A 27,778-nucleotide genomic window follows, 5' to 3' on the forward strand; every position below is an offset into this window, starting at 1 on the left:
ACAGTATTGGGTGGTTAGGTCATTGATTTGGTTGACCTTATTTCAAATGTATAGATCTATGTTCATGATGTCAATTACATTATTGTCAGACCTTGACCTTTACAAATCAGGCAAATAGCTGTATTACAATACTGAGTGTGAAGTCATCCAACAAAGAAACCAACAGCATACAAGGACATGGTTCAAATGGAGCTGAAAGTGATTCAGTGAATCTTGGTTCTTTAAGTACACTTCCAAAAACCATTTTTACATTGTGTGGTGAAACCGGACCACAAAGTCTGAATAAACAGAATACAAATAAGTGCTTGGTATATACATTTTATTGCATCTATGTACACAAAGATAATGTTATAAGGTCGCAGATCGCAGGTATGTGACCAGACATAATGACTGAGTGAAGAGGTCCTCCAGTGTCCTCCAAGATTCTCGGTGACTTGTCACTAGGCGCTCTGCTTCCTCAACAAGCTCCGGTGTCTCAGCTATCACGTCAGCATTCAGCTAGAAACAAACAGCAGAGGCTTATTTGAGAATGAAATTAGTGGTTGGGTGAGCGAGTCAGCAGTAGAAGATTTGCTCAACATTTGACCTGTAGTGGCCAGCTAAACAGGTTGTGCCAAAACCCAAAGCTTCCACATCATAATCAACTAACAGATTCCTCTGATAGCACAACATTGACGGTCTTACAGTGGGAATTACATAAAATGGTTTTGTCAGTGAGCTAGTTACTGTTTTGCAGGCAGAAGCTAATATTATTCCAACAGCGAGGACACACACAATACTGATCCCATCAGACCACTGACAAACAGTTTGAGCTTTTCATCAGACATCTCTGATAATAGATAAACATTCTTTGCTGGATCCATTCTTCCCTGGAATTCTCACATTTCCTAACACATGGCGGCACATGAAAACAGAACTTGTTCGTCAACCTGACCATATATTTCTTGAAAATGTTTCCCTTTTTAAAGTCTACTGCCTACAAGATGGTGTGGTTTAGATCTGTACAATGTGTGGAGCACAGAAACTAACACTGGACTGGTACAGGACTTTCATATTACCTTCAGAAACAGTCCCAGATATGCCTGAACAATCTCAAAGTTGTTGTTAGTCTTCAAACTGTGGTTGATGAATTTCATGAATTCAGCCATCACTTGCACATTTCCACCACCAGCGGGTGCCAGTGAGCTAATCTGCACATCAATTGCTGATGGGCCCAATTCCTTCAGATGATCCAGTACTGGTGAATCTAGAAGAAACAGGAACAAATTGCTGTACACCTGAATATTGGGAATTACAAGCAGATGCTGAAATCTGTTTGGCAACTCAACATATATGACAGAATTCCTGGACTGACAGAATAGACATGATTGTACATTCATTCAAATAATACACAAACACTGATTGCTAACCTATGTTCAATAAGGCAACGAGAGTTACCTCCCTTGCCAAAGACCATTTTTCCATTTGTTTCAAAGGCATGGAATTCACCGACATTTATGAAAGTTGTGAATACCCATTTTTCTCTTTACCACCATTCCACCCCACCCCCTACTCACAATTGCCTGTGTCACTGGAGACCTCCAGTAGCTGAGCCAAGGGTGAAAGTGTCTGCACGTTCCCTGACAGGATCCGAGAGCCCTTCTGGAAGGAGAGATATAATGACATTCATCATCACTGCTTTCCTTGAGATCATCTGACTGGTGGTGGAAAATGTTATGGCTTGGCAATCAGTGTAACTATGACATGTACGTTTCCTTGGTGATCACTTTGCTAATACAGCAGGCAGACCACCTCCACACATAGATCATCATCATATTGCCATCGCCTCATTACGTTTTTGTGTTTAACGATGTAAAACAAAATATATAATCGTTCAGTGACTGACCAAAGGCAATGTATGCTGGGTTACATGAAACTGACAGCAAAGGTGCTTGTCAGGCCAATTACTGAAATATTGGTAAGTTCCCTCACATGAACAGTGGCAGTAAGCTGGCATCATATGTAAACTTGTTTGTAGTCACCTAATACTAGAAGTACCAAAACAACATTCCATGAGTTACCTCACTAAATGTATGTTACTAAATGTGAATATTGCTACATAATGGCTCAAAAGCTAGACAACAGCACGACAAAGTTCACAGGCCTACGATCTTGCCTTGACTCACCGGTCGACATTGTCCCGTCAAAAAAAGGCTGACTGAATAAGGATGAAATATACACTGGCTGGTGTTGTCTTCTTAGTTATGCTCACCTCTAACTTAACAGAAACATTTAATTGATACATCTCCTCGGGATTAACATGTCATTTGATCAACACTACATGCAGAAGTCGTGTTAGTGTTGTGACTGTCTTGTGGTTACAAATTATGGAATGTTACAGATAACAATCAATATTGATAACATAGCTTTGTTTGTGATACAACATAGTGGACAGACACTGACATAAATCTGTTACTTCATCAAGACGATGATGTCGAGATGGATGCATCATGTTTAATTAACCTTCACAGTGACAACCCAAGAGAGCTTTCAGGTTTCGTTTAAATGGTTTAAATTATCACTAGATCATATGTTTCCACATCCCAAACAAATATATCAACAGCATGAGCAACCGATACTTAGTATTAACCAACCATGGCAGTTGTTAAAATAAACTGCATGTTGCTATTCTTTGATAAATTTGTTGTCATTCATTCTTTGTTACTATCAGTAAATGTATGCCTAATTAGATTTTGGATGAGCTGAGCCTTGGGTAACTTGACTGCACTTTCCCCAAAATAGGTGAAGGATGTCTCCTTTGTTCTTGTTAATTCTAACTAACTCTGCATTCAGAGAACTCTGCCATCACAAACCTAACCCCTACAAGGCTGAGAACACTACCAGCACCCACACCACTTACCTTAGTCTTTCCTTCATCTGCTTCCAACTGGACAAACTTTGGTTGCAGGCCTGGTACAGTTGGCAGGAAGAATGGGGCTGCTTTTGGAACCTTTGGTGGCTGTTTTGGTTTGTTCCTCAGCTAAAACAAACATAAGGATATCTTGACTTTCCTGTGCATTTCTTGCGGCCTCGACTCTACGACCATCAACAAGGAACCAAAACTGTCAACCAGGACTGCTCTACTGACATTAACAGTGGAGAAGATATTCAAAACTTTTCACTCCCAGATGTAATTACCAGAAATTTGTTAAAGCATGAATCTACCTTTGTTATAAGCATGGAAGTTCTCATCTCTATATATATCGAAATATCATACATAAAGGAGTTACAGTGAGTACGATTTTGTGCCGCCTTCAGCAATATTCCAGCAATATCATGAAGGGGACACCAGCAATGGGCTTCACACACTATAACCCATATGGGGAATTTGTCTTTGTCATGTTGAGCACATGCTCTAACCACTAGCTATATTACAGTGCACTAATGGAGTTAGAGGGTAGGTAACAAAGATAGTATGGTTGGTCAGCAGGTGAGTGTCCAACTACAATCTTACTAGGTCCTTGTTAATATTTACTTGACTCAGAAGCGGAAAAGCATGGGCATTGCACTCTGTGGAGCCATATTTAGTACTGAGCACATTGCCTCTATACCTGTATACATAAAGAGAAGGTACTTCATAGATATTACCACAGAGAACTTATTAAATGAACCCTAAGGAGCAAATTTTGAACAGACAGGTACCCAGTTGTAAAGATGCTTTCTGTGCTACCTTACCTTGATGATGTCCAGATTGAGGAGGTTCTGCCATCGGGAGTTTGGAAGAAGAGACAGTGTCACCAACTCATCTGAGATCTGGGCTGGGGACTTGAACTCAGACTTCTCATACAGCTCCAACTCCTCTGCATCCTCGTCAGTAACTGGAATGAGACACTTCCATATTGATATTCCATGTCATGTTCAAACCAAAGCTGCTTGTCCAGTATTAGGACATGACATTCCTTACATCTTTCAAACAGGGTGTTTTGTTTTTCACATAATAAGAGTCCAATTCCTGGGGTTCCCTTCAAACCTAAAACGTTAGTCATGACCTGAGCTTGATGGCTAACCTGCTGTGACTCGACGACTGGTACTGGGGACCGCAATTGTCTGGGGTTCGTAGTCTTCAGGGAGTGGTTTCAGTGACACATAAGAGTACAAGGTCATGTTGGACCACAAATAGATGCCAAGGTCGTCAACATGGGTCGTAGCCAGGAAGTCACTGGTTGGAGACATGCTCAGTGATGTCACTGCTGAATCAACCAAGAAACAGTCGATCATTCTGAAGAAAGGATGAGATATCATTTATCAGTAGTCATAACATGTGAACAGAAAGAAACAGACCTGCATGCACTGAGTAGATAACCTGACACAGACTGTTTACACTTGTTGCCTATTACGATGATCATGGAGTTGTCATTTTCGCCACAGTCAAAAACATATTAGTCATACCATGACGGTCTGCAAATAACTGTCAACAGGTAAGTGACCACTTTAACATCTTGCTAACTTCACTCTAATCATTACCTATCCACAAACTAAACTGACACACAGCTGCAATATTCCCTGTATGAGTTCTGTGCCAATATTATCATTACTACTTGAATGGTGCCTAACACAGGACACATATAAAGGTAAGAGGATACACTCACTTGCCAGTGGGCAGGTCCCAGCATCTCACTGTGGAGTCCATGGATGAGGTCACCAACCACCGAGCATCAGCACTGAATGTCTGAAGCAAACATCAACATATCCTTAACCTGAGTGAGTAAAGTGAGTTTGATTTTTGATTGTTTGCTCCATTTAGCAATATTCCAGCAATATCACAGTGGGGGACACCAGAAATGGGCTTCACAAATTGTACCCAGGTGGGAATCGAACCCAGGTCTTCGGTGTTATGTGACAGGCAACCCCACTGCCTCTTCTTGACATGAAAGTTGGATATTAATAACATAATAAGTAATATTTCAAATAGACAAGTGCATGTTAATGTCCATGTTTCTCAGAAAGGTCTTACAATGAGATAAAATGAGTGAATGACTGTTTTATAGTATGTTAGCAGTATTCTCTTTACATCATGGCTGTCTGCAACAGCCAAGCCAAGGCCAGGCACACCTGAGACTGAAGCTATTTACCATGTCTGTGATGATGTTGCTGTGTCCACTGAAGACACGGACCTCTCGTCTTGTGTCAATGTCGACTATCACAACAGTGTAGTCATCTAGAGACACTGCCAGCATGGCACTGTAAAAACAACACACAGAATAAAACAGACTCACTGTGTTCCACCAAACATTACTCTTTACCTCCAGAATCACAAAATACTGCAATACACAGCCCTACTGATGTGTCATAGTTATGATGATAAGCCAACTTTCAAGCTAAACAAAGTATTTACCTTAGAGTGTACAATGTATTCCAAATTTTCAACAGGGATATGTCTGAACAAAAAGTGTGAATGAAATGCTTTAAACTTGTTCAAAATCCTATCAATAGCAAACAACCATTGCATTACAGCGTTTATATTACAATGTTTAGAATCTGAATTACATGTTAAAATAACTGGATTTTACCATGCCAGGTTAAGTGAACGGTAACAGATGTTTCGAGAGGTCGCTGTAGTATCTATATTTGATGTATCAATACCTCTTTGACAATGCAACAGTAAGGGTGCAATAGAAAAAAACGGCATGTTTCAACAACGCAAAAGGAAAATTACGAGGCTTGTCCTACCTTTCTCTGTGTAGAAGAATATGAGATATACTGCATTTGAGTTTCATGGAGCCTAGCAACACTTTTGTTTTGAATTTCCAGAAGTTAACTTGTCCATCTGCTCCTGCTGTGATGACCAGCTGGTTGAGTCCATCCACAGCAATACCCCTCACTGAACAGGTGTGTGCTGTGGACAATACAACACCTGTATTACATTCACAGCTGCTGTGCTACTGTCTGCATATGCACTGAAGTTTAGACGTCAATCAGACTAACTATGACATCTACATGTTCCTGCTGGTCACTTTGCTAATGCAGTAGGCAGACCACTTCCACACACAGATCATCATATTGTCATCGAGTCAAAATGTTTATCAAGAATGCTACAGGGTGGGAAGTAGAAAGCCACATATCACATATCCGTCAACCATCAAAATACTGATAACACATAACTGTCATCACATACCATCTTTCACATCCTCACATTTATACATTATTAATGCATTGCTGGAATCACTCAGTAATAGATGCCTGTGTAATCCTTAATACTGGTTTGTGGGCATGCATAAAAAAACAAGAATACTTTAGCATATCTTTTTATTCCACCAAACAATATTTCATCAGCGTCAAGATTGTTGGGGCAAGGCAAACCAGTGGTTGACAGCATGAGCAAAATCTTGACATCTTTGGGATATGATATGAGTCACAGAGCCTGACAATGTTGCCTCCATTAGTTGCTTGCTTTATGACAAGGATAGTACAAAGTATATTACTATCACACACACACGGGAACACCCAGGGAACCAATGACTTCTTCAGGACCCACTCTTACAAAGAAACCCCAGGGAACCAATGACTTCTTCAGGATCCACTCTTACCGGGATACCCCAGGGAACAATACATCCAGAGGAGATACTGATGTAGTGGAATTATTTCACGCAACGTATAGACTTTAGATGGCAATCAGAGTAACTATGACATGTACACGTCCCTGGTGATCACTTTGCTAATACAGCAGGCAGACCACCTCCACACATAGACCATCATCATATTGTCATCAAGTCATAATGTTCTTGCTGACTGACAGCTGGTTGTAGTGTTTAACAAATTCTTTTTCTTGTCGCAATTGTCAAGATATTATAATAAGTAAATCTATGCCAGACAATTTAGAGATATTGTGAGCAACAATCTGCACACGGGCATATTCCACAATATGACTGTGGTATGTATCTGGACCAAGTAATCCCATGGCTAATGACAAAGAATGAACTTTTGTGGCTCATTACCTACCTGTTGGTGTCCCGAATGTCCCTCTGAAGATACCAGACTGAAGGTTGTACATATCAACATGCCCTGAACTGTAGCCAATAACAGCAAAGTTCCCACATGGTGTGATCTCTACTGCCTACAGGATAAGATATTAGATTATGTTATTTACATTAAATTACAATATCGATAATGAAAAATAACACGTGCTTCCTTATAAGCACTGTCTACCTCTATGGCACAATGCACTTCTCAAATTAATATGATGAAGGAATGAGCTAATGTCATTTCATAAAGTGGAAGAAAAGCTGACAAGTGATGCACTTCTTGAGCATTAACATAGGATTCTAACAAAACATCACCTCTGTGATTGCAAACACATGTTCCCAAGTCGAAGTTTAAGTATTACATATATTAGTTAATATTAATTGATTGAGTTTGTTTTCACACCCCTTTGAGAAATATTTTAGCAATATCATGACACCAGAATTGGGCTTCACACATTGTACCCATGTGGGGAATCGAACCTGGGTGTTCGGCATGATGAGCGAACACTTTAACCACTCGGCTACCCCACCGCCACTTGATAGTTAATAGTTTTCAGTTTTAAGTATTTGTATTTAGTGGTTGTATAGTTTATGGGTTTCAGCTTTCAACTTTACAGATAAGACATAACAAACCTCTCTGAGTTAAATGTATCCCTACACTTATGTAATTACACATTTAACAGCAGCAATGCCACTGGGCCAGGCAGGTTCTGATCCATAAACTTACACTCTGCATAAGCTTCTTTTGTCTTCCAGCCTCTGTTTGTCTGGTCAGCTTGCCATCTATTGTCTACTTAGTTTAAAGGTGGCTGTCACAAATACCTGTTGGCAGTCACTTATATCATTTCTAGGAGATCACCTCAATTTATGTTTTTGTGTGATAGTGCTGGGATGTGATTTCTTTATCCAGGTCAGAGAATATATCGTATGTGTATATACAGTTTTGTTATGTAGTGCATTTCGGGGTTGGCTGAAAAGTTCTCAGCCTGAGTGGTTTTTCCCCACCAGGTAGAGACAGGTGTTTGCCACCAATGAGGACAATCATTTAGTGAATAATAGTCACAAGAACTACAAACGTACTAATAGTTTTATCTCAACTACAGCTCTTTTGGTAAACCTACCCTCTGAAATCATCAGAAATGGACAAAACTGAATACAGCACAGTCATCAAGTACTTGCAAAAGAAAGGGATGTCCCCAACACAGATACATGCTGACATGGTCTCCACTCTAGGGGATGATGCTCCTTCATTTTCCACAGTAAAGAAGTGGGCTGCAGAATTTCAGCGTGGCAGACAAAGCCTTGATGATGACCCACGCTCAGGAAGGCCTTCAACAGCAACCACTCCAGAAAACATCACGCGAGTGCTCGATATGTTGATGGATGATCGACGATTGACTACTCGACATATTGCTAGTGTAGTGGGCATCTCTCATGAGAGGGTTGAGCATATTATCACCAACAAATTAGTTTCTGCAAGATGGGTGCCAAAGCTCTTGACAGCAGAACAGAAACGTGTCAGGTTCCAGACAATCTCTTGACAATTTGCGTCGTTTTGAAGCAGATCCCGAGGATTTTGTGGCACGATTTGTAACCATGAATGAGACCTGGATACATCACTTTCAACCAGAAACAAAACTACAGTCAAAACAGTGGAAGCATCCTGATTCACCAGCTCCGAAGAAAGCCAAGTCTGTTCCTTCAGCTGGAAAGGTGATGGCATCAGTCTTTTGGGATTCCAGGGGTATTCTGCTCATTGATTATCTTGAAAAAGGTCAAACTATCAACGGCAGATACTATGCTGATCTACTGAACCAGTTGCGAGAAGCAATCAAAGCCAAACGACGAGGGATGATCGCTAAAGGTGTCCTCTTCCACCAAGACAATGCGCCTGTTCACAAATCGGTGGTGGCCATGTCAACAATCCGCGATTGTGGCTTTGAACTCATTGACCATCCTCCTTATTCACCTGATTTGGCTCCTTCTGACTTCCACCTGTTCCCCAAAATGAAAAAGGAACTCGCCGGTCGCCATTTTGCAAGTAATGATGACGTCATTTCCGCTGTGACTGATTTTTTTAGGGTAGCTGAAGAAGATTTCTTCCTGGCCGGGATTCGGGCCTTGCAGCATCGCTGGCAAAAGTGTGTGAACTTGGAAGGGGACTATGTAGAAAAATAAATTACAAACGTGGACTTTGTAACTTTTTTTCACAGTGAGGCTTAGAACTTTTCAGCCAACCCTCGTATTAAGAAATTTTAGATTAATGAATTGATGTAAAACTAAATGTAGCTAGTGTTTTATCAACTATCATGTGGATGTGAGATTCGTTCTTGTTATAACTTATTTCACACATCATTACTAAGATAGTATTTTAACTAATTCTTGACTGATCATTCTTGGCTGCATAAGGGATTGTTGGACTCATTGCCACTCTACATATTTTCTTCACTTTTATGCGTAATATATTAATGGCACATCATCTTACTATATATATTCAAAGATATTTTCAAGCTGTAGCCATTCATGGGCTAGCTATGTCACTCTAAGAATGTGTAGAAAGCGTAACATGTATATCAGCTAAGTTAGGTTTCATAATCAAGGACCCAAAGATGTTGATGTATTTTTTCAGGGTTAATGAACCTTCTTACTTAATGGTTGTCATTATTGTGAAAACAAACATCAGTGTCATCTGTAAACACAAGTAATGTTGTGTTGTGTTGTGCCACTAACTGACATCAAACCCATGTCTGCTACTACACTCACCTCAGCTGTGGTTCTCAGATATACAGGGTTGTCAAGGAATCTGTCGTTCTCAAACTTGTGTTTCCCCATTGTAGAGCGTTGATAGCTCCAGGTTGTAACGACCCTCTCCCCTCGATGACACGCCACCATGTTGTCCCAGTCACTCTCCCGACATTGTTCTGGGGACAGATGGAGATCAAAACGCACTTTGTACATCAACTAAGTTTACACAATCCTTGATACATAATCACATATCACTACATTTGAATTCTTTCAAAGACTGAGAAAAAATGACAGATTCTTAATGAATGATCCCTTGTCAGTCATTGTAATCTAAGTTGAAATAGTTCAATGATCTTCACTGAAGGTGACAATAATAAACTGAGGGAATGTTTACTTACCCCGAGCCTTTCACCAACTCCAGTTTTCAAAGAGAATTCATCACAACAAATATATATAATGTCATAAATAAATTTCCTATGTCACAATGAAGACTTTATTTACCTTAAAAGATGTGGCAATAAGTTCATCATCTATCAGTTTTGGGTGCGAAAGGACACAAGGTAATCAGGTGCATGTTTCAAGCTTATTATGAAACATGCTTCATTATTCACAATCCATGACCAGTATCTGTGTCCCCGACTGAAGAAGTCTCCTGAAACTCAGTACCTGCGGTGAATTCCGTGACAGGGGGCATCATGTGCTGGTCAAGTTTACGTCCAGATTTCTTGGACTGTTTCTTGTTGTAGGATGCCCGGCCCATACTCTTGTTGTGTTTGTCATGAACTGTAGAGAAGGACAACACCAGGCTGTCTTGACCTGCAACAACATTATGGCATAAACAGAAGCACACTATCATCTCCTCAATCAAGTCAGGACACTGCCAATACATGGCCTTATAAAGCTGTGTCAACATTACTATTATGATAGTTTACTATCACATACGGACATATTGTAACAGAATGCTCCCCCGACAGGCCTTGACCATCTCGCTCCGTGACTCAGGGTTTGACCATGACTTACTGAAGTGGGAGACCTAACCACCCACTACACTTCACTTGCTCTATACAGTAAGATCTGACAATTATTCTAAATATGACACATTCACATGTCAAGACATTTGTACGAGGAATGTTATTAAGTGTCCCTTGGGCCACAACTTCTGCTATTCTGTTTCATTCTATAATTTACAGGAGACATATTTCTCAAACATGCAAAACTATGTTATTGATAGAGAATATGAGGCTTTTGTTCCAAGCAGTTAATCTCATACTAAAAGTATCCCTTAAGAAGCAAAAATTCACTGTTCTGATACCTTGCCTGATACTATTCTGCAGCCAATGCCCTGCGGTTTGGCATACATCAAGTAAGACTTCTTCATATATACCAATACCTGAATTCTTCTATAATTCGTATAGAAATACTGGAATGACTGCTTATCAGTGTTCGTATGACAGTATTGTACATACACGCACTTTCCAATCTGGTAGAGAATTATCACAACCCCCTTTTTGATATTTTCATACCAAGAAAAATGGCCAATTATCTGCTGAAGTCAAACATAACAAAGATTTTCCAGCTTTTCAGTTGATCTTTAGTTGATGTGAAGGAGTGCAGTCTGTTACCTGCGCTGACAATATTTTGACCATTTTTGCCATAGTGATGTATGCGAGTTGGTGGGGCCTTGTGTCCTTCCCTGTGCCTCAACAACCTCCCACCTCCATCAGGCTGATCAAATATCCATACCTGTGGAACACAATCAGTTGAATTCAGTGCTGTTTTAAAAAGTACTAAGAGTATTGTGATAGTCTTGATACACTGATGAATATGATGAAACTCCATGTATTGATTAACAGCTTAATTCCGTATTGAAGCTTGCAAAGTTTGCAACAACCCAGACTGTTAACAACCTGGGTTTCCCTCACCTCACCTATGTTCAAAATGGACAGCAGCCTGTAGATATGAAGCTGACAGAGTCCTTCTCTTGTTGATGATTTTAAATTTCAGTAAGCTCTAATGACATGCATTTTATTTTAAGCAGTGAAATGAATTCTAACCATGATAACACTGTGATTGCTTTGCCTGTCTCTGAGTGAGTGAGTTTGGTTTTACTCGGCTTCTAGGAATATTCCAGCATCATCATGGTGGGGAACACCACAAACAGGCTTTACCTTGTATCTATGTGGGGATTCGAAGCTGGGTATTTGGCATGACTAGCCAACACTTTAACCAGTGTCTAAAGTACACATTTTGTTTATCAGTCATACCACAGGCAAACTGTAGTTGCAAATGCAAATGGGTTGCGCAGCATAGAGAATATGACCAGTCTTCTTACATGTGAGCGAAGCGAGCAAAATTTGGCAACATACTTTCTTCACTTCGGTTCGAAAAATATTTCTCATGTCAAAATAAAATATACCACTAAAGGTATACACCCATTTCTTCACTGGGTTGTGCCTTCACATTTCCATCCCCATGTTGAACAATTACTCATGTGAAATATGTGAAATATATACTTGTGGTATATCAGACCCTTCTTTGCCTCTATTACCCCTTTCAGCTTCCGGTTCAGCGGAGTGAAGGAACAGGAGAGTATTATTCCATCTGGAATATTTACAGTTACCACCCCTGCTTTAATCGCCCATTATGCCAAAAGTGTTTTTGTGTAGAATAAATGTAATGAAAATTCCAACAATAGCGATGACAGATAATACAAATAAACTCCAACACATTCATGATTAAATTAGGCAATATAGTATTTCTGTTTATTCTTGTTTCGTCACTCCGTTCAACCATAAATTGGCAGGGGTAAAGGAGGCGACGAACGATCTGAATACCATGAGTGGCTCTTAAAATGTTGAATAAATGTTTCACATGAGCAATTATTAAACATGGGGTAGGAAATCTGAGAGCACAACCAAGTGAGGAAATAAGAGTGTTCCTTTGATGGTGGTGATATTTTATTTTGACAAGAAAAATATTTCTCGATCCGAAGCGAGGGAAATACTCTGCAAATCTTTGCTCGCTTCGCTCACATATATGACGACTTATCTTTTTCTCCATGCTGCGCAACCCAATTTGCACTAGTTTGCCTGTGGTCATACTGACGCATAGTGGACAATAGTTGAGACTAGTTTATACACACTCTATGCAGTATTGCATTGCTCCCTGTTGATACCATTAGTGCACTTTGGAAATATTAGAATTATTTCACACAATGTGTAGACACACTTCAGATGGCAATCAGAGTAACTATGACATGTACAAGTCACTGGTGATCACTTTGCTAATACAGCAGACAGGCCACCTCCACACATAGATCATCATCATATTGCCATCAAGTCATCATGTTTATGTGTTAATCTCAGGAGTTAGAAACAGTGTGAATGTAACATTCTGTTTTCACCAATTGAAGTGAGATATGTTTGACCTGGTCATCTGTAAAACAGCCATCCAATCACCACCACAGTTTGATGACCCAAAAAGGGACATCTGACAGAAGCCATGCGGCAATGATTAAGTACAGATAATATACTATCTCAACATAATAACACTAAAATCTACTGAAAATGATGCTTACAGTCCAATATATTCTTGACAAAGATTGGAAACAATAAACCGAAATCAAAGCTCATTCATTTAGATAATCTTTGAGACAATCTGAAGACTGTACAGTTCAGTCTGTTACCCCGGACTTCAGTCTGTCCCAAGAACTAAAACTTCGCCTGTTATTGACGTTTGGGTGATGCCTTAAAGACATCACATAGTCAAAGTCACCTTAAGTGTGTTATCTGCAGACGATGTGACCATGAGTGGTTCTGATGGTAGACATCGCATCCCAGTCACTGAAGATGAGTGAGCATCTCGGATCTGACTCTTCAACTTCCTGTCTTCCAAGTCCCACACTGCAATGTGGCCTGCAGCACTTCCTGTCACCATTATTGGCTGTCCATCTGAATAAAGCAGAAAAAAGTGAGGTTTTATATTTATACGCTATATATTTTATATTTCAGCAATATCACAGCTGGGGACAACAGAAATGGGCCTCACACAGTGTACCCATTTGGGGAATCAAACCCTGGTCAAATGCTTTAACCACAGGTCACACCACCATGACAGATGGATTGGTTATGTTTATTGCTTAGGATCCAGAATCTTTCATGCATTGAGATAAGGCAGGTATTTTATTGATATTCCTTTAAGTATTGGCTGAATAAAGATGAAGAGAGACATGGCCTTCATGCATTGCAGGCATTCGAGGAATCAAACCAGGGTTACGATAAGAGAATGCTTTTAACCACCGGCTACATGACCCTTGCAAGAGAAAAAAGACAATATATTCAGTTCTGTGTTTGACAGCAGGCTTCTTTCTAACAGCAATGTATTACTGTGTCAATGTGTTTAGATTTACACAACTGTGAAGAGTTCTAAGTTAAGTCCCAGTTTCATGTGGGAAGTTTAAAGTACTGCAGGTTTTGAACATTTAGTACTTTGACAAACTCAAGAAACGTGAGACCCTGAATCTTGAATTCAAACCTGGATATTTCTCAGGCTAAAGGGATACAACTCTCCCCATAAAACTGAGACACTTTAGGCCAATGTCTCCACATGTTTGGTTTGCTGTTAGTAATATTCTTAAAACCTGGGTGTAGTCTGTACTGAAACATGGGAAAGTAAACCCTGCAAGGCACTACCTGTCCTGAATGAGATGGTAGTAACTGGCCCCCAGTCTTGAGTGAACTTCATCAGTGTCTCGTCCAGCTTGAAGTTGTGGAGTATGATCCTGCCGTCTGCCAGACCACATGCCACGATGTCAACTGCTGGAGCCTAAAGGACACAAGGTATATGTTAAAACCCTCTAATGATATCACGCTTTTACATCACACACAAATGTGAGTTCCCTATGCATAAATGCAGAGAAAAGGCGCATGAAAGCCCCAATATTCCATCCGGAGACGCACACAAAAATACAGCCTGTGAAGCAAATTCTGCAAATATCTCTAGATACAGAATATTACACTGTTACAATACTTTACAGTAGCTTCATATCACCAGGAAGGACCTGTAGTGTAACATTAATTGATGGGTTCAACTGGACCCCTACTATTTTTCTAAGTGAAAGTAACACCTGGGGTATATTGACTGGGTACTATGAGAATGTGGGACCAGCAAAGGGAGGTAATAAATTCCTGGTTCAGAGCCATAGATGCATCCTGGGTACAGTGGAGAGTTATTAGAACTTATACTCTTGAGAGATTGATGTTGGGGATATATAACAAGAACCTAGAAAACGGGGAGACAAACAATGTGTACCATCCTAAATTTGGTCCCAAATTTCCCACACGAAAACCTGCTTTAAGATCTTGGAGACCAGTTATTCTTCAGAATACCAACAAGGAGACAAACATGTGGTTCTTGGAACACCTGCTCTTGACTCCCCACAGAAAGAAATGCATGGTCTAGCAGAGACCGGTTCTTCCTTCATATCCCATTGGTGATAGGATAAGATAGATAGGATGATGGAGACACAATCACCACTGGTTGCTAGGACTGCTCATTGTACCTGGCACCCATCCAAGGGAGACACAGTTTCCTCATGACTAGATAGTCATACCTGTTCCAGCACCAGGATGGGCGAGTGCCAGCTGTTGAAGGAGTAGATGAGTTTGTCGACGCGGATGTTCCACAACTGCATGACACCCTGCTGGCTGCCTAGGAGGATCTTGTTGAGGTAGGTATTGGGGTGAAGCAGGGTTGTCACACTAAAGAAGTCATTATCAAAATCCATCTCCAAGTAGATTTCTGAAAAACAGCATTAAGATAAACTAATAAAGTAAGAATATCATGATTTACACATCTGTTGATATAACTAGACTGCTTAACCCGTCTAAGTTAAAACTCTCAGGAATGTAATCATGCTTTTTAGATTCCTAACGGAGTGTAACCTTGTTTCTCGAACCCTGAGGGGAAAAGACCATGGTTTTTGTAGTCCTACACCTAGTTAAGGCAACAATTTCATAGAATTATTGGCTATTTGAAACATTCCAAAGAAACTACACCCGCAAAGAATGGTAACAGGAAGACAAACACAGTTACATGCCTTGATTAGAATTGTGACTACAGTCTCTCTAATCCAGCCACTCTTACCCTGTGATTCGATATCCCAGACAATGATGTGACTGTCTTCATCCACTGATATCAGGTGTTCCCCAAAAGGCAGAAGTATACGGACATCACAGTTGTGACCCTCAAAGGAACATACAGCCTGGAGAATAGAAATGTTGACACATGATTCTGAAAATATGACATGAAAACAAATTATTTGCTTGAAGTGGGCGAGTCTGTTAAAGATTTCTGGTGTAATTTTCTCTTTACACCAAACTGAATTAGTTTCTAAGGGTGGGTATTCCTTGCACTTATATTCCATACATGAACAGTATTTTGGCATGTGACAGTGAATAGCAGCTATACATATCCTAGGGTGATGACAAAACATAATAATAATAAAGCAATACAACAGTAAAGATTAAATACCTTGTATTCATTAAACCATACAAATCACACTTGGAATCTCTGATATTGGTGTAAATACTGAAGCCTGCAGTAAACATTATTTACTTGAACTTCCAAATTATACCTTTCTCCCTTTCTTGAAAGCCTGGATAGTTTTGCCACATGCAGAGAACACATGCTTGGCATCAGCTGCTAGGCAAGTAATATCAGCGGGATGAGTATCACCTGGAGAAAAGAAAACACCATCTGACGTGAAGAACTGTAAACATTTATGTTACATACAACCACTTTCTAAATTTCAATTTGCGTTCTTAGATTTTGGTCAAGGGAGCTGTGCCAAGTGGAAACACAAAGTTAAAAATCTCGATCAGTTGTCTGACTTTTATTTTTTTGGTTGTCATGGTGGCTGAGTGGGTTAGATGGCTGACTTTGTGTGCTGGCGATTAGATGCTTGACTCTGAGCTTGTGGGTTTGGATCCTGGATGGGACTCATCCCCCTAACAGTAGTACTGTTGTCTGAATTCCAGTTCTGTTGAAACTGTGGTTGCTCATTGGGAGAGATAAGTGACATCATGTGCTGACAGTGTCCGTTCGAACAAGGAATGAAAGTAATGTTGTAATTGCAGGGTGTTAAATGCTTTTCATCTAAACGATACAGTAAGTGGATGAGGCCCACAGTTTGTAATGGTCATCTTGGGCTCCTTTCACGCAGCAACCTTTACTAAGGTTAACCATAACCCCCTTTCTTTAACATTGCACTAAGGTTACCTTAGTGACTTACAATCACCTTAGTACTTTGTGAAACGCTTTACAGTAGGTTTACGCAACAAGAAATCACACTTCTGAGAACAGTAAAACAGTTGGAACAGAACTGCAGTAATACTGCAGCCATTCAGCCCTGTAAGCCTGGTTCTAGTCTCACAAATTCACCACTTTCGTGAAACTTACAAGCATGTTATTTTCAAATCTAAATCAAAGTATACAAAACAAAAAAGGACAAGTTGGCTGTAACCGTGGGTGTCTTTTCCTGGATATACAGATGACTGCCTTGAGTTACCAAGTAAAGATAATTTGCCTCTGGTCAAAGGATTGGAGCATGTATGATTCGTTGATATGAAAAAACTCTAATATAATTGGTAAATTATTCGAATATGTGACTTAATCTAATTTCAAACACCCTTTGTAAGTGATGATGATGATTGACTGAAGGCTACTTACTGACACTGACAATACCAAGCTTTGAGCACTGAAAAAAAAAGAACAAATATTCCATTAATTGTAGTCTCAACAACCCCAAACATATGTTGAAGTATCATTCTACTTATATTCCCCTAAATCATCAATGTAACATAACTCTGTATAAATACATGATCATAATAACCAACAATAGCAAACAGCAACTTTTATTACCTGCCAGGGAGAACATATCAAGGTTAACATTTTCCATACAATGCCCTAGGGGAAAACATCACTTTGTTCCTGTGACGTGATGTCATGAAAAATGCTATGATGTCACGTTTCTTCTGTGACGCTGCATTCAACACCTGGTGTTGGCGGGTAACCAGTCTGTGTTTGAAAGTAGATTTCGGCCCATTTTCCTCAATTTGACATCTTTGGTAATAAACAGAATATCATATTTGTGTTCATTTCATACTATGTTTACGAAACTCGTGCATAAATATTGGTACATCCCTCGCTTTCGCCTGGGAACTCGAAACTGGACTGCCACCATAATTTCCAGAAAGAACAGTTCTGGAAATATCTTCTTTGGGTTTGAGAGGCATTTTTGAAGTTGTAAAGGGATTTAGGTTGCTTCGGACACCGTGGTTAAGTTCAGATAATAACGTACATTTAATGTCAAACACCTACTGCACAGTCCACCATTGTACACAGTAGATTTGTCAATGACGTTGATAAAGAAACTGAATGTTCATAAGACTCAGTGAAGATCATGATGACATGACACGCAAGCACTATTTCAGCATAATTACTGACATCACCAACGGTCTGTGTTGGTTAATTACTGGTAAACACATATAAGATGATCCACGACCTGACAAATGACCCCAATTTGCATACTTGGGAACGCCCCACAGAACGATCCACTTGAAACATGAGGGAGACAGGTTGTCTGATAAATATCGAGAAGTTCATTTTCCCTGTGCGTTTCACGCATGAATTGTTATAGCACACTCGATTTGGGAACAGGTACAATCCCAACGAATTGAATCAACACAATATACTGAGCAAATATGTTTAGGACCACCGATCCATTTCATGAAGCAAATGACATTTTCCTGCTTTTTTTCAAAACAAAATTGATGAATATCTAAAATGCTTGTCAATGCCCCAATCAACTATTTGTCTTCGTCTTAACTAAAGGTTAGCGTGGAATATCAGCATCTTATGCCTGAAATTGCAGTCTTATCATTCGAAGGAATATGCGGTGTTGATTTCATGTCACGGTTAGCATGTATTGCACGTGCATAATCGTCAAGCTACCTGTAGCAGCCAAGTGTCCTCGCCCAATTTGTTGTACCGCCTCTCTTGTCACAAATGCGTTTAGTGCGCAGGATCATCTAATATGTGTCTAGCAGTAACTGACAACCTACTCCACTGAATTATTAACTTTTACTCCAGCATGTTTTACTCACGTTGTATGTGTGGAATGATTTGCCGACGCTGGTGCACACATAATTTTCTTTTTCTCTTTGGTGGTGACGTACAACAAGTGGAATGTCATTGCTCACGTAGCCCAAGGCCCTATATCCAGAGAATATTTTGCTGGCACTTGGCATTGTCGAAACAACGTAACTGAAGATAAATCACATAACAAATTTGTTTTGATTCACCACGTGTAGTTTCAACCGGAAGCAATATCCTGACCGGCAAATATTTCACGACAACGTATTAATTCCTAGAAAAAAAGTATTTCAGGGCATTATTTAAGACTTACTCATGTAACCGACCTAAAGCCGATTTCGATTCTAGGATGATGCAAACATGACATTGTGTGTGACTTACATTGAGGGTTCAACACGTATGCGCAGCGTCAATGAAGGGGCCCATCTATATGCCAAGAAACGCCTGAAGTGAGGCAAAGAACGCAAGCGCTCTAAGACAGGCAAACCAGTCGTACGGATGTTGTTACGGTTTACGGCAATTACGTATGATCTATACTTGGACAAGAGTTGCTGTTGTCAGCAGAAGCATCAATACTATCCTCTTCTTCATGCAAACGTTAGATATTTGAAACTGTTGACCATGAAGAAGTGTCTGTATACCAGCTGTATCAGTGAAGACATTTCAAACAATGACAGTTATGTTGAAGTGAAAACAGTCCTTCCAAACGCAGCATCACTGAAAAAATTGAAATCAAAACTGAAAATAAAATGGAAACGAAATGGGGAAGCAGCCTTCCATCGCACTTGTTGGAATGACTTGTTGAAGTCATCTCGCGCGAGGAAGAAATATACAGATCTACCTGTTTTGTCAGCAGAAGAAAAATGTTTAGTGAAGGAAGCTTCAAAGACAGCCGAGTTCTTTGATTCGAGAAAAACATTGAAAGAGGGAGCAGCTAAATGTGCAAAACTCATCAAGTCATCTAAGCATTGCATAGCATTTACTGGTACTGTTGATAGTGGTCATGATAATAGTAGATACATATCCATTTACACTAAAAGCTCTGTAATTTTCATAAACTATGTTATCAGCAAGAAATCAGTAACAGTCATATACTGGTGGGTATTTACTTACCGGTTCACCAAGCTGTCCTCACTCTTTCTCTGAACCATAGTTTTTACCTTTCCACCCAGCCCTAGTGAAATGCAAAAGCCTCTTGTCTCAATGGACTCCTTTTCAATGTAACTGGAGTCTGTATCAGAATTATTTAAAATCAGCCCAGCATTCGTTATTTGGTCTAGCATATCCTCTCTATCAATCTGTACAAATCAGTGTTTGCCATGACTCAGAAAACCTGTGTATGTCTCATTGTGCAGTGAATTTAGAAACTTGTGTCATTTTTGACACAGTCAGCCATTAGTTCAGATAATCCAAACTTTGGCTGACTATTTTTTTACTACTCAGTGCTCATCAAATACCTCACCTGCCTTTCCTTGCTCTTTGTCCTAATTAAATCACAACTGATGTCTTGATGAAAGGTCCAAACTAACTTTAACTCCCCAAAACATGCCCATTACTCCCTACCATGACACCAGGGAGTCACAATGGCTCCTAAATTTTTCAGCCGAGGGCAAACACTGAAAATATGCTGTCATTTTAATGTAGAGTTACCTTATTGCTATGTTGCCTAAGACCACTTATCATGGTATCTGTTGCAGGTGCAGGAATTTCAACTTCTGCAGGTATTGGTGACTATCGTGGCAAGAGTGGAAAATGGACACAGCAAGATCATGATGCAGTGGACATGGATGCAGTACTGGGGACATCAGGAGAACCACAAGATGAGGAAGAACCTGAAGTAGTCACAAAGAAACTTAAGAAATCTGATAGTCTTGATAGTGATGGTATGTGTTCAGTCTGTGTAATGCCTATTTGCTCTACTCATGAAGATCTGGTCTAAAATTAATTTGGTTTTCAGCAACACATGCTTGTAGGACTACAGCTTGTTGTTGACCTGAGCTGCTCTACCTATACATGACCCAGGAGGTCAAATAGCACAAATGACAGGTCATGTTAACTTGATTAAAAATGGGATCAGAGAGTGTTATGGATGTTGCGTTCATTTCAGAACCTATCCCAGAAATCAACACTTCTGAGGAAAACAATCATTTCATCAGGGATGGCAATATCCCACTAATCCACAGAAATCCTGATTAATTTAAATGCAGATTCATCAAACCTGGCCCCCAGACCCCCAGCTGCTTTTGAGCTGAAATCGTATGCAGTCATATGCTATCTATTTTGGTTTGCTAACTTTACAAGGTACATATGTTAGTTATTTTCACATTCTGATTCACTAATGCTATCATTCTCTACACCCAGTTCATTTTTACTGGAAACACCAGTTCTTGCTGCTGTTCGGTGCCTACAAGGTTAAAATAGAAACATTGAACCTTCTTTAGCTTCTCGTTTGAAGTTAGGACACTGCTGACAAGAACTACACTGAGATGTCAAATGGCGACCATGTCTAGGGTGTTTATACATGTTGACAATCAACTGACAAAGGTGCATCCATTCACAGTAATAGACCCAACCAGTTGTGACATGGTCACGCAGTGCATTAGTATTCACTTTATCAGGTCAAGCTGAACAAGTTGTAGGTGCTGAGGCTTGCTGACATGGTTGACACATGTCATAGGATCCCAGGTGTGTAGATAAATGCTGTTGATCACTAGATTGTCTGGTCCAGACATGATTATTTACCGGCCACTGCCATACAGCTGGGATATTGCAAACCAGCTGACCATGTGGGTAAGAGTTCCTCCTGTTCCCCACCCGAAATAATATTTTTAACTTAATTATGCTAAAATTACTAACAACACCTAACACAACAATTACTAGTGAACTCACATAAATAGATAAAAGCCTCCAAATTAATTACATTATATAGGGTCAAACTATGTACGGTAATGTTACAAAACACAATATGGGTGAACAAAGGAACGCCTGCCACCATTTCCACTGTTCAGATTTGAAATCTAGGGCATGGTGGATCAGCATGGTCAGTATTAGTGGTGGCTTTCATCAGTCCCTCCAGACATTGGCACTTCACAAGGTTTCAGTTTGTTTTCTGTTCAAATGAAAAACTGGAAATAAATCATATGATCATGAGATATCATGATATAATCTTCATATTTTCTTCTGCAGTCAAAGAAGAGGATATGGAAGAGGAGCCTGATGGTGTGTCATACGAATCTCTCCGCCCAACCTACACCCATGAAGCATTGCAGAAACTAGTGGAGAAGGGATACCTCAAATATATCATTAGTCAGAATGGAGATGGGCTACATGGCTTGTCTGGTGTGGCAGCTGAGAACATGTCAGAATTACATGGAAATGTGTTCATCGAAATCTGTGAAAAATGTAACACACGCTACAGTAGGCCTTACTACACCATGGATGATGCAGGAAGTCAGTATTTTGAGGAAATGGAGGATTATGGGAAGTCAACAGTATCAAAGCCTCCTCATGCCAAGAAGTGTGACAAGTGTGGATTGAGTCACCGAACAGGACGCAGATGTGATAAGAAGGTCCGATTTTATATCAGTTTTGTATGTTTTCTAATCTTGTATGAAAGACCGTCAAAAATGTGTGACCTTCAAAAATGTGAAAGTGGTTGATGTTTCTGATGCAAAAATCAGGCTTTTTTAAGGCTCCTGAGTATATACAAGATTGGAAGTCTGTCTTATGATTCTCTTGCATATTTGGTGAATTGAACCGTACCCCTTCAATTTGTTATTCAGTTTCAATAGAGTATTCTGGAATATTTTATAAAGTAGTGTCTTACTTTAGTTTGGGTGTTATAAATTAAAAACAAGGTGTGCGAAATGGAATATTACCAAACTAATAGGATAATAACCAGCACTCTTATAAATTGAACAAATTGTTGACAAAATTCACAGTAATCAATGGTCATGGTTTTACCTTGACTTAAGAAAGTGCAGGTCCATGACTGATGGGTGAAGTAACAGACACAGATATCTACTCTTGTGCTGAAGTTATTTTCATGTGTCTTTCGAGATGCACATTTGTGCGTCATGTGAAACCTCAAATCATGATATATTAACAGTGTTAACTTGACTGAATATATTGAGTTATACATCAACTGCTGAATTGGTTTTGTTTTGTTACCAAGTGTTAGTGTTTGTTTTCCAACATGCATGATATGTATCATATTTGTCTTACAGTCTCAGTCATCAAAGTAATTTTCAACCTCAACCAGACAGTCGGGCAAGTGATTAATAAATCTTGCCTACCTGCACTTGTCTACCTGCATTTTTTACCCATAAATGGCATTATTTTTACAAAAACAAACAAGTATTATGTTTCTAAAGTGAATTAATTCAGCAAACTAAGACAACCAGTATGTTTAATTAAATATTTGTACACATCCTCCGTCTGTGACATTTGAAAAGAGCCTTTTAAACTTGCAAATATTCCACTTCTCGGTTAACCTCTTCAAAATGATATCTTTTGATAGTGAAAGTTAGAGTGATACCTGCCTTAAATATATCTTCTCGTGTGTAATTTATGCAAAGCCTCCAAAAGGGATGTACCGTATACCAGGAAATTTTTGAGGTATCTCATTTTTGAGGTTTTTGAGTTTGGCAACACAACCATGAAAATATTATATCCATGAATTTTTTCTTATCAGTGTCTTATGTGTGAAGTCAAACCAATATTGTCAAATCACTTGATGTCACTCTCTTACCAAATGGACTGCATCAGCGATAGTTAGTTGTTAAGAAAACAATATCGTTTGAGAAAAATTGGCATCATGTTTGAACTCTGCTGACAGAGTGTTTCATGGGTCATTTATCACAACAAAGGATCAAATGTTTGTTTTCATAACTATTTTTGTTGCCATGGACTGGTATACTGTTAGTTATATCAGTCCAATGGCAGTTATCATTGGCTACAAGGAGTTTAGCCGATAGCTCAGTGAGTGTTGGTTCGCTGAGTGATGTTTCTGGCCACTTACTTCTAATCTCAAAATTAAATTTGTCTAAAGTATTTATATACTTTAGGTCCACAAACCTGGAAATTTAAATTACCTTGAAAGTTCTTTGGGTCTCAAACCTTGAAGTTTTAGTACCTTGAAAATTTCACAGTATACAGTATTTAGAAATCCAGACAATCAGGCTGGTGGAGATTTCTTTCAGGCAGCCCAGCATGAAAGTTGCCAGCCTTTGCCAATCACTGTTTATAGTGGATTTGTTGCAACCCCAATGACCACATCAATAGGATTCTCAGATATCATGTGACAGTCACTGACTACCATGTGGATGCCTTGAACTAGAAATTACATAGGCCTTAACTAAAGACAAAAGTGTTGCGCATCAGGATTGTGCAGTATATTCTAGACTACAATTCAGCTTACGTCTTACAACAGTTGTAATCCTGTTGAAACTGGAAATATCTGGCAATATGATTAAAATACTGCAGTGATGCAGTAGACACATGTTCAGACACATCTTTTCTTGCTCTTTATTCTACAAAGTGTTTGCTCAACAAATTGCTTCATGAGGTCAAAATGAAAGTGTAAAAGTATTACGACTTAATAGGCATAATTTTGTCTTTTGTCCGAATTGAAAAGCTGTAAACATACTGAAAAATTACTGAAGTGTTGAGATTTTACTTTGTGAAGTGCAAGTCAGTTCTGTGTAAGTGTAAAATGCATTAATCTTGGACCATATGAATACATCTACTCATAACTGGCAGGACTGCAAGGGACATCTCAACGATTCCATCATCAACTTTGGTGACCATCTGGAAGATGACATCCTTGACCGAGCTGTGCATCATTCAGAGCAGAGTGATCTCATGCTGTGTCTGGGGTCCACATTGACAGTTACCCCTGCCAACTCTCTGGTGGAGATGAGCAAGGAACAACACAGGCTGGCTATATGCAATAGGTAACACTTCTTCTTGTGTATATACAGGTTAGAAATGGTCTTCACTAACCCATGCTTGTTGTTAGAGGGGACTAATGGGATCAGCTGGTCAAGCTTGCTGACTGGTTGACACATGTCATTGTATCCCAGTTGAGAAGATTGATGCTCATGCTGTTGATCACTGGATTGCCTAGACCAGAGAATGTTTCACTGACTGCTGCTAAATAGCTGGAATATTGCTGAGTGCAGCGTTAAACAACAAGCCAATCCAAACTGTTAATCCCTTGCTTGATGTGAACATGGGTGAAATAATGAGTTGAGAGGCTGCTGTCCATTGCACAGTTACAAACTCCTTTTCTTGACGAATCTCAGATCAACCCAGGTTGTCTTTCTTGATTTGTCTTTAATGTCCAATCCATCATAGGATTAATAGAAGTGGTAAACATATGTGGTCTGCATTACATTTAGCTTTCAGCTCTTCTATAGATGACACACTCTTATGTAACCATGGTAACAGAAATACTGTCTGAAGAGTGTTAAATCTGTCTTGCCAATGTTTTCTTAAACGATTCCGTCTCAAATATTGCTTGTTTAGGATATGTAATAGCATCCACATTTTGATATGGAGATGAAAGTCTCTGATTGGGTTTTTAATCAACATTGACCCACACGATTAGGATTAATGTGTCTTTGTTGACTTTTTCAACTGAAATGTCTTGTGTTCCAGACAGAAGACTCACATGGACAAGAAGTTGGGTCATGGTGTGCGTGTGTTTGGGGACTGCGATGTGTTTATGAAGGAGGTGATGAGGGGGTTGTTTGATGATGAGGAGCTGACCACGTGGGAAGAGGGAAGACAAAAGAGGATGAAGCACTATGACAGTCAGAGGACTCCAGTGTGAGTCAGAACTGAAAAGGCTGTGTAGCCTCCTGGTGGTGTTACAGAAGTGTTAACTGTTGTAACTCTCCTGACGTAGACTCTCTCAGGGAATTATCACATTGCAACCTATGTGCTTTCTGTTCATTTATACATTTTTAATGTTTTTGTTCTACATGCTTGAATGTTGTGGTTGATATGCACCAGTTCTGTAACAGTATAAAGTGTAGGGAGTAGGCACAGCAGCTTTGAAGAATCTCAAGCACTGTGACAACCTGAATAGGAAGAGTGAGTGCCTTTGTAGACAGAATTCTCAAAACCATCTTCGTCAAGAGGTTCTTTGTTGTAACAGCTACAATGTTTCTATATTGAAAATCAAGATCTGTTTTGTAATAAAACAGGTCTTGCCTCTCAAAGTCCATCACATCACTTGTACAATTTCATAAAACATGAAAATATAGGGAAATATTCTGAAGTCCATTTGACATGACACGTTTTGCAGATCTTGTAGTCAGTAACAAAATGTACAGCAGTAGCTCACAAACCAGATGTTGATTCAGTACCATGATTTTGATTTTGACTGTGCAAATATTCATTAGGACAGTTCACTAACAGTGGAAAGTGGACTCGTACAACTACCTTGGTATGATGTACTATGTGGGAATCAAAGTGTAGCACACTGCATCTACCTGCCAGTTGCATTGTCATTAAACACATGACTGCCAGTGTGCAAAAAAATAGGCCAGGGATGACATTATTTCTTAATTGTGGACACAGTGGGTGTTGGCTCTCCAACATCTTCATACAGTGTTCTTCAGATGTGATATATTTCTGTGTTATTTACAAATATCTTTGAACATTTTGTATGGATATTTATTCATATTATATCAGCATGACATTTATCTTTTGAAGTTATTTTGAATACTTGCACTTACATTTAATAAATATTTACTATAATTGTTCTTTATTTTTAAATTCTTGTGATTGTACTTCAAGTGAGCATCTGTGAAGGGTATTCTTGTCTTGTGGCATAAACCCAATGTCTGAGGACATGGGTGCATGTGTACAAAACAATCTTAGCTCAAAAACTACCTTAAGTCTGTGTTACGGTATGGGAGTTACCTTTGCACGAAGATTGCTTTGTACAAAATGCATCCATGTACACAGAACCCACTTGGACATCAGCCTGAAACTTCATATTCATTTTGAAGATGTAACTTCTTCAATTACTTATCATTTAAACGAACACTTTATGAAAGACTGGACAATGGGGTAGATTATGGTGATTCACCATATTGATCCTTGTTCACATTTAGGCAGGCTTCAGCAGGTGTTTCAACAGGTGTTTTACCAGGTGATGAGCAGATTTGGATGGAGGCTTCACCACATGGATCTTTGTGTATCATCAGGTTGTTGTTTTTCAGTGAGATAACAAGTGTATTTGGAGGGTAGACTCCATGTTTTTTCATGTCTTGAAAGGGATGAGAAACAAACAACAGAAAGGGTTTGGGAAATCAAGTGGAGTGAAGTAAATATACAGTCATTTCTATTAGCAAGAGACAGCCTACAAACAGGTGCTATGTTCAGCTTATTTAATTTTTTTCTCTCAGGTTTCGATTCCATACTAGGAATAGTCTGACTAAGCAGTTTGTAATAAGGTAAGGTGTGTTGATGCTGCAATGATGGCCTTATTATTGCATATACAAATAAGTGGATTGACTCGCACAGCCTAGGATTATTTACAACCTTTCCTCATGTGGATGTCAATATTGCTGTGATGCTTTTAACACATTTCAGTTCATTGAGATGAGTGTTTTGTGGATGGCTCATATGACTTTTATGCAAGAGCCATCCATATATCACTGGTCTCATTGGACTGAAATTAGGGTAGAGTGACACAAGTATAGTGTTCCATTTTCAAATGAGAGCTCTTTAAAGAAGATAACATCAACAACAACAAAAGGAAACAACACCATCACCACAACAATAACAGCCTGTAACAATGTCCTTGTGTTTGTTGAAAAGCTGACTCAGATTGTTGCATAACTGCTGCTGTACATCATCATCAT

The 27,778-nt window shown here is 39.4% G+C and overlaps 2 protein-coding genes across 2 annotated transcripts; one reads left to right on the plus strand and one right to left on the minus strand.

Moving 5' to 3' along the window:
- Window positions 1-300: 300 nt before the first annotated feature.
- LOC137291479 (WD repeat-containing protein 36-like) lies at window positions 301-19,609 on the minus strand. Its single transcript, XM_067822832.1, has 21 exons — window positions 19,281-19,609; window positions 18,911-19,070; window positions 17,475-17,502; window positions 16,381-16,481; window positions 15,891-16,008; window positions 15,358-15,545; window positions 14,438-14,570; window positions 13,521-13,696; window positions 11,369-11,489; window positions 10,413-10,562; window positions 9,765-9,922; window positions 6,979-7,093; window positions 5,710-5,875; window positions 5,112-5,220; window positions 4,629-4,708; window positions 4,047-4,258; window positions 3,715-3,857; window positions 2,900-3,019; window positions 1,557-1,641; window positions 1,059-1,246; window positions 301-498 (listed from the first exon to the last, which is right to left on the minus strand). Exons 2-21 carry the CDS (start codon window positions 19,052-19,054, stop codon window positions 349-351), a joined length of 2,685 nt encoding a protein of 894 aa, XP_067678933.1. The 5' UTR covers window positions 19,055-19,070; window positions 19,281-19,609; the 3' UTR covers window positions 301-348.
- LOC137291480 (NAD-dependent protein deacylase sirtuin-6-like) lies at window positions 18,821-26,671 on the plus strand. Its single transcript, XM_067822833.1, has 5 exons — window positions 18,821-19,884; window positions 20,597-20,782; window positions 22,086-22,468; window positions 24,660-24,853; window positions 25,560-26,671. Exons 1-5 carry the CDS (start codon window positions 19,398-19,400, stop codon window positions 25,732-25,734), a joined length of 1,425 nt encoding a protein of 474 aa, XP_067678934.1. The 5' UTR covers window positions 18,821-19,397; the 3' UTR covers window positions 25,735-26,671.
- The last annotated feature ends 1,107 nt before the right edge of the window (window positions 26,672-27,778 follow it).

The sequence above is a fragment of the Haliotis asinina genome, chromosome 7 (assembly GCF_037392515.1).
Source record: "Haliotis asinina isolate JCU_RB_2024 chromosome 7, JCU_Hal_asi_v2, whole genome shotgun sequence".
In the NCBI taxonomy this organism is placed as follows: Eukaryota; Metazoa; Mollusca; class Gastropoda; order Lepetellida; family Haliotidae; genus Haliotis; species Haliotis asinina.

What these genes read in the sequence shown, in the direction of transcription:
- LOC137291479 (XM_067822832.1), bottom strand. Translation starts at nt 19,054, where the DNA reads ATGCCAAGTGCCAGCAAAATATTCTCTGGATATAGGGCCTTGGGCTAC. An exon ending in GCTTGGTATTGTCAGTGTCA is followed by an intron (nt 16,482 to 17,474) that starts GTAAGTAGCCTT and finishes TCTTTTCTCCAG; the next exon opens with GTGATACTCATCCCGCTGAT. An exon ending in ATCTGAGAACCACAGCTGAG is followed by an intron (nt 7,094 to 9,764) that starts GTGAGTGTAGTA and finishes CTTATCCTGTAG; the next exon opens with GCAGTAGAGATCACACCATG.
- LOC137291480 (XM_067822833.1), top strand. Translation starts at nt 19,398, where the DNA reads ATGTTGTTACGGTTTACGGCAATTACGTATGATCTATACTTGGACAAG. An exon ending in GACGCAGATGTGATAAGAAG is followed by an intron (nt 22,469 to 24,659) that starts GTCCGATTTTAT and finishes CATAACTGGCAG; the next exon opens with GACTGCAAGGGACATCTCAA. An exon ending in AGGCTGGCTATATGCAATAG is followed by an intron (nt 24,854 to 25,559) that starts GTAACACTTCTT and finishes CTTGTGTTCCAG; the next exon opens with ACAGAAGACTCACATGGACA.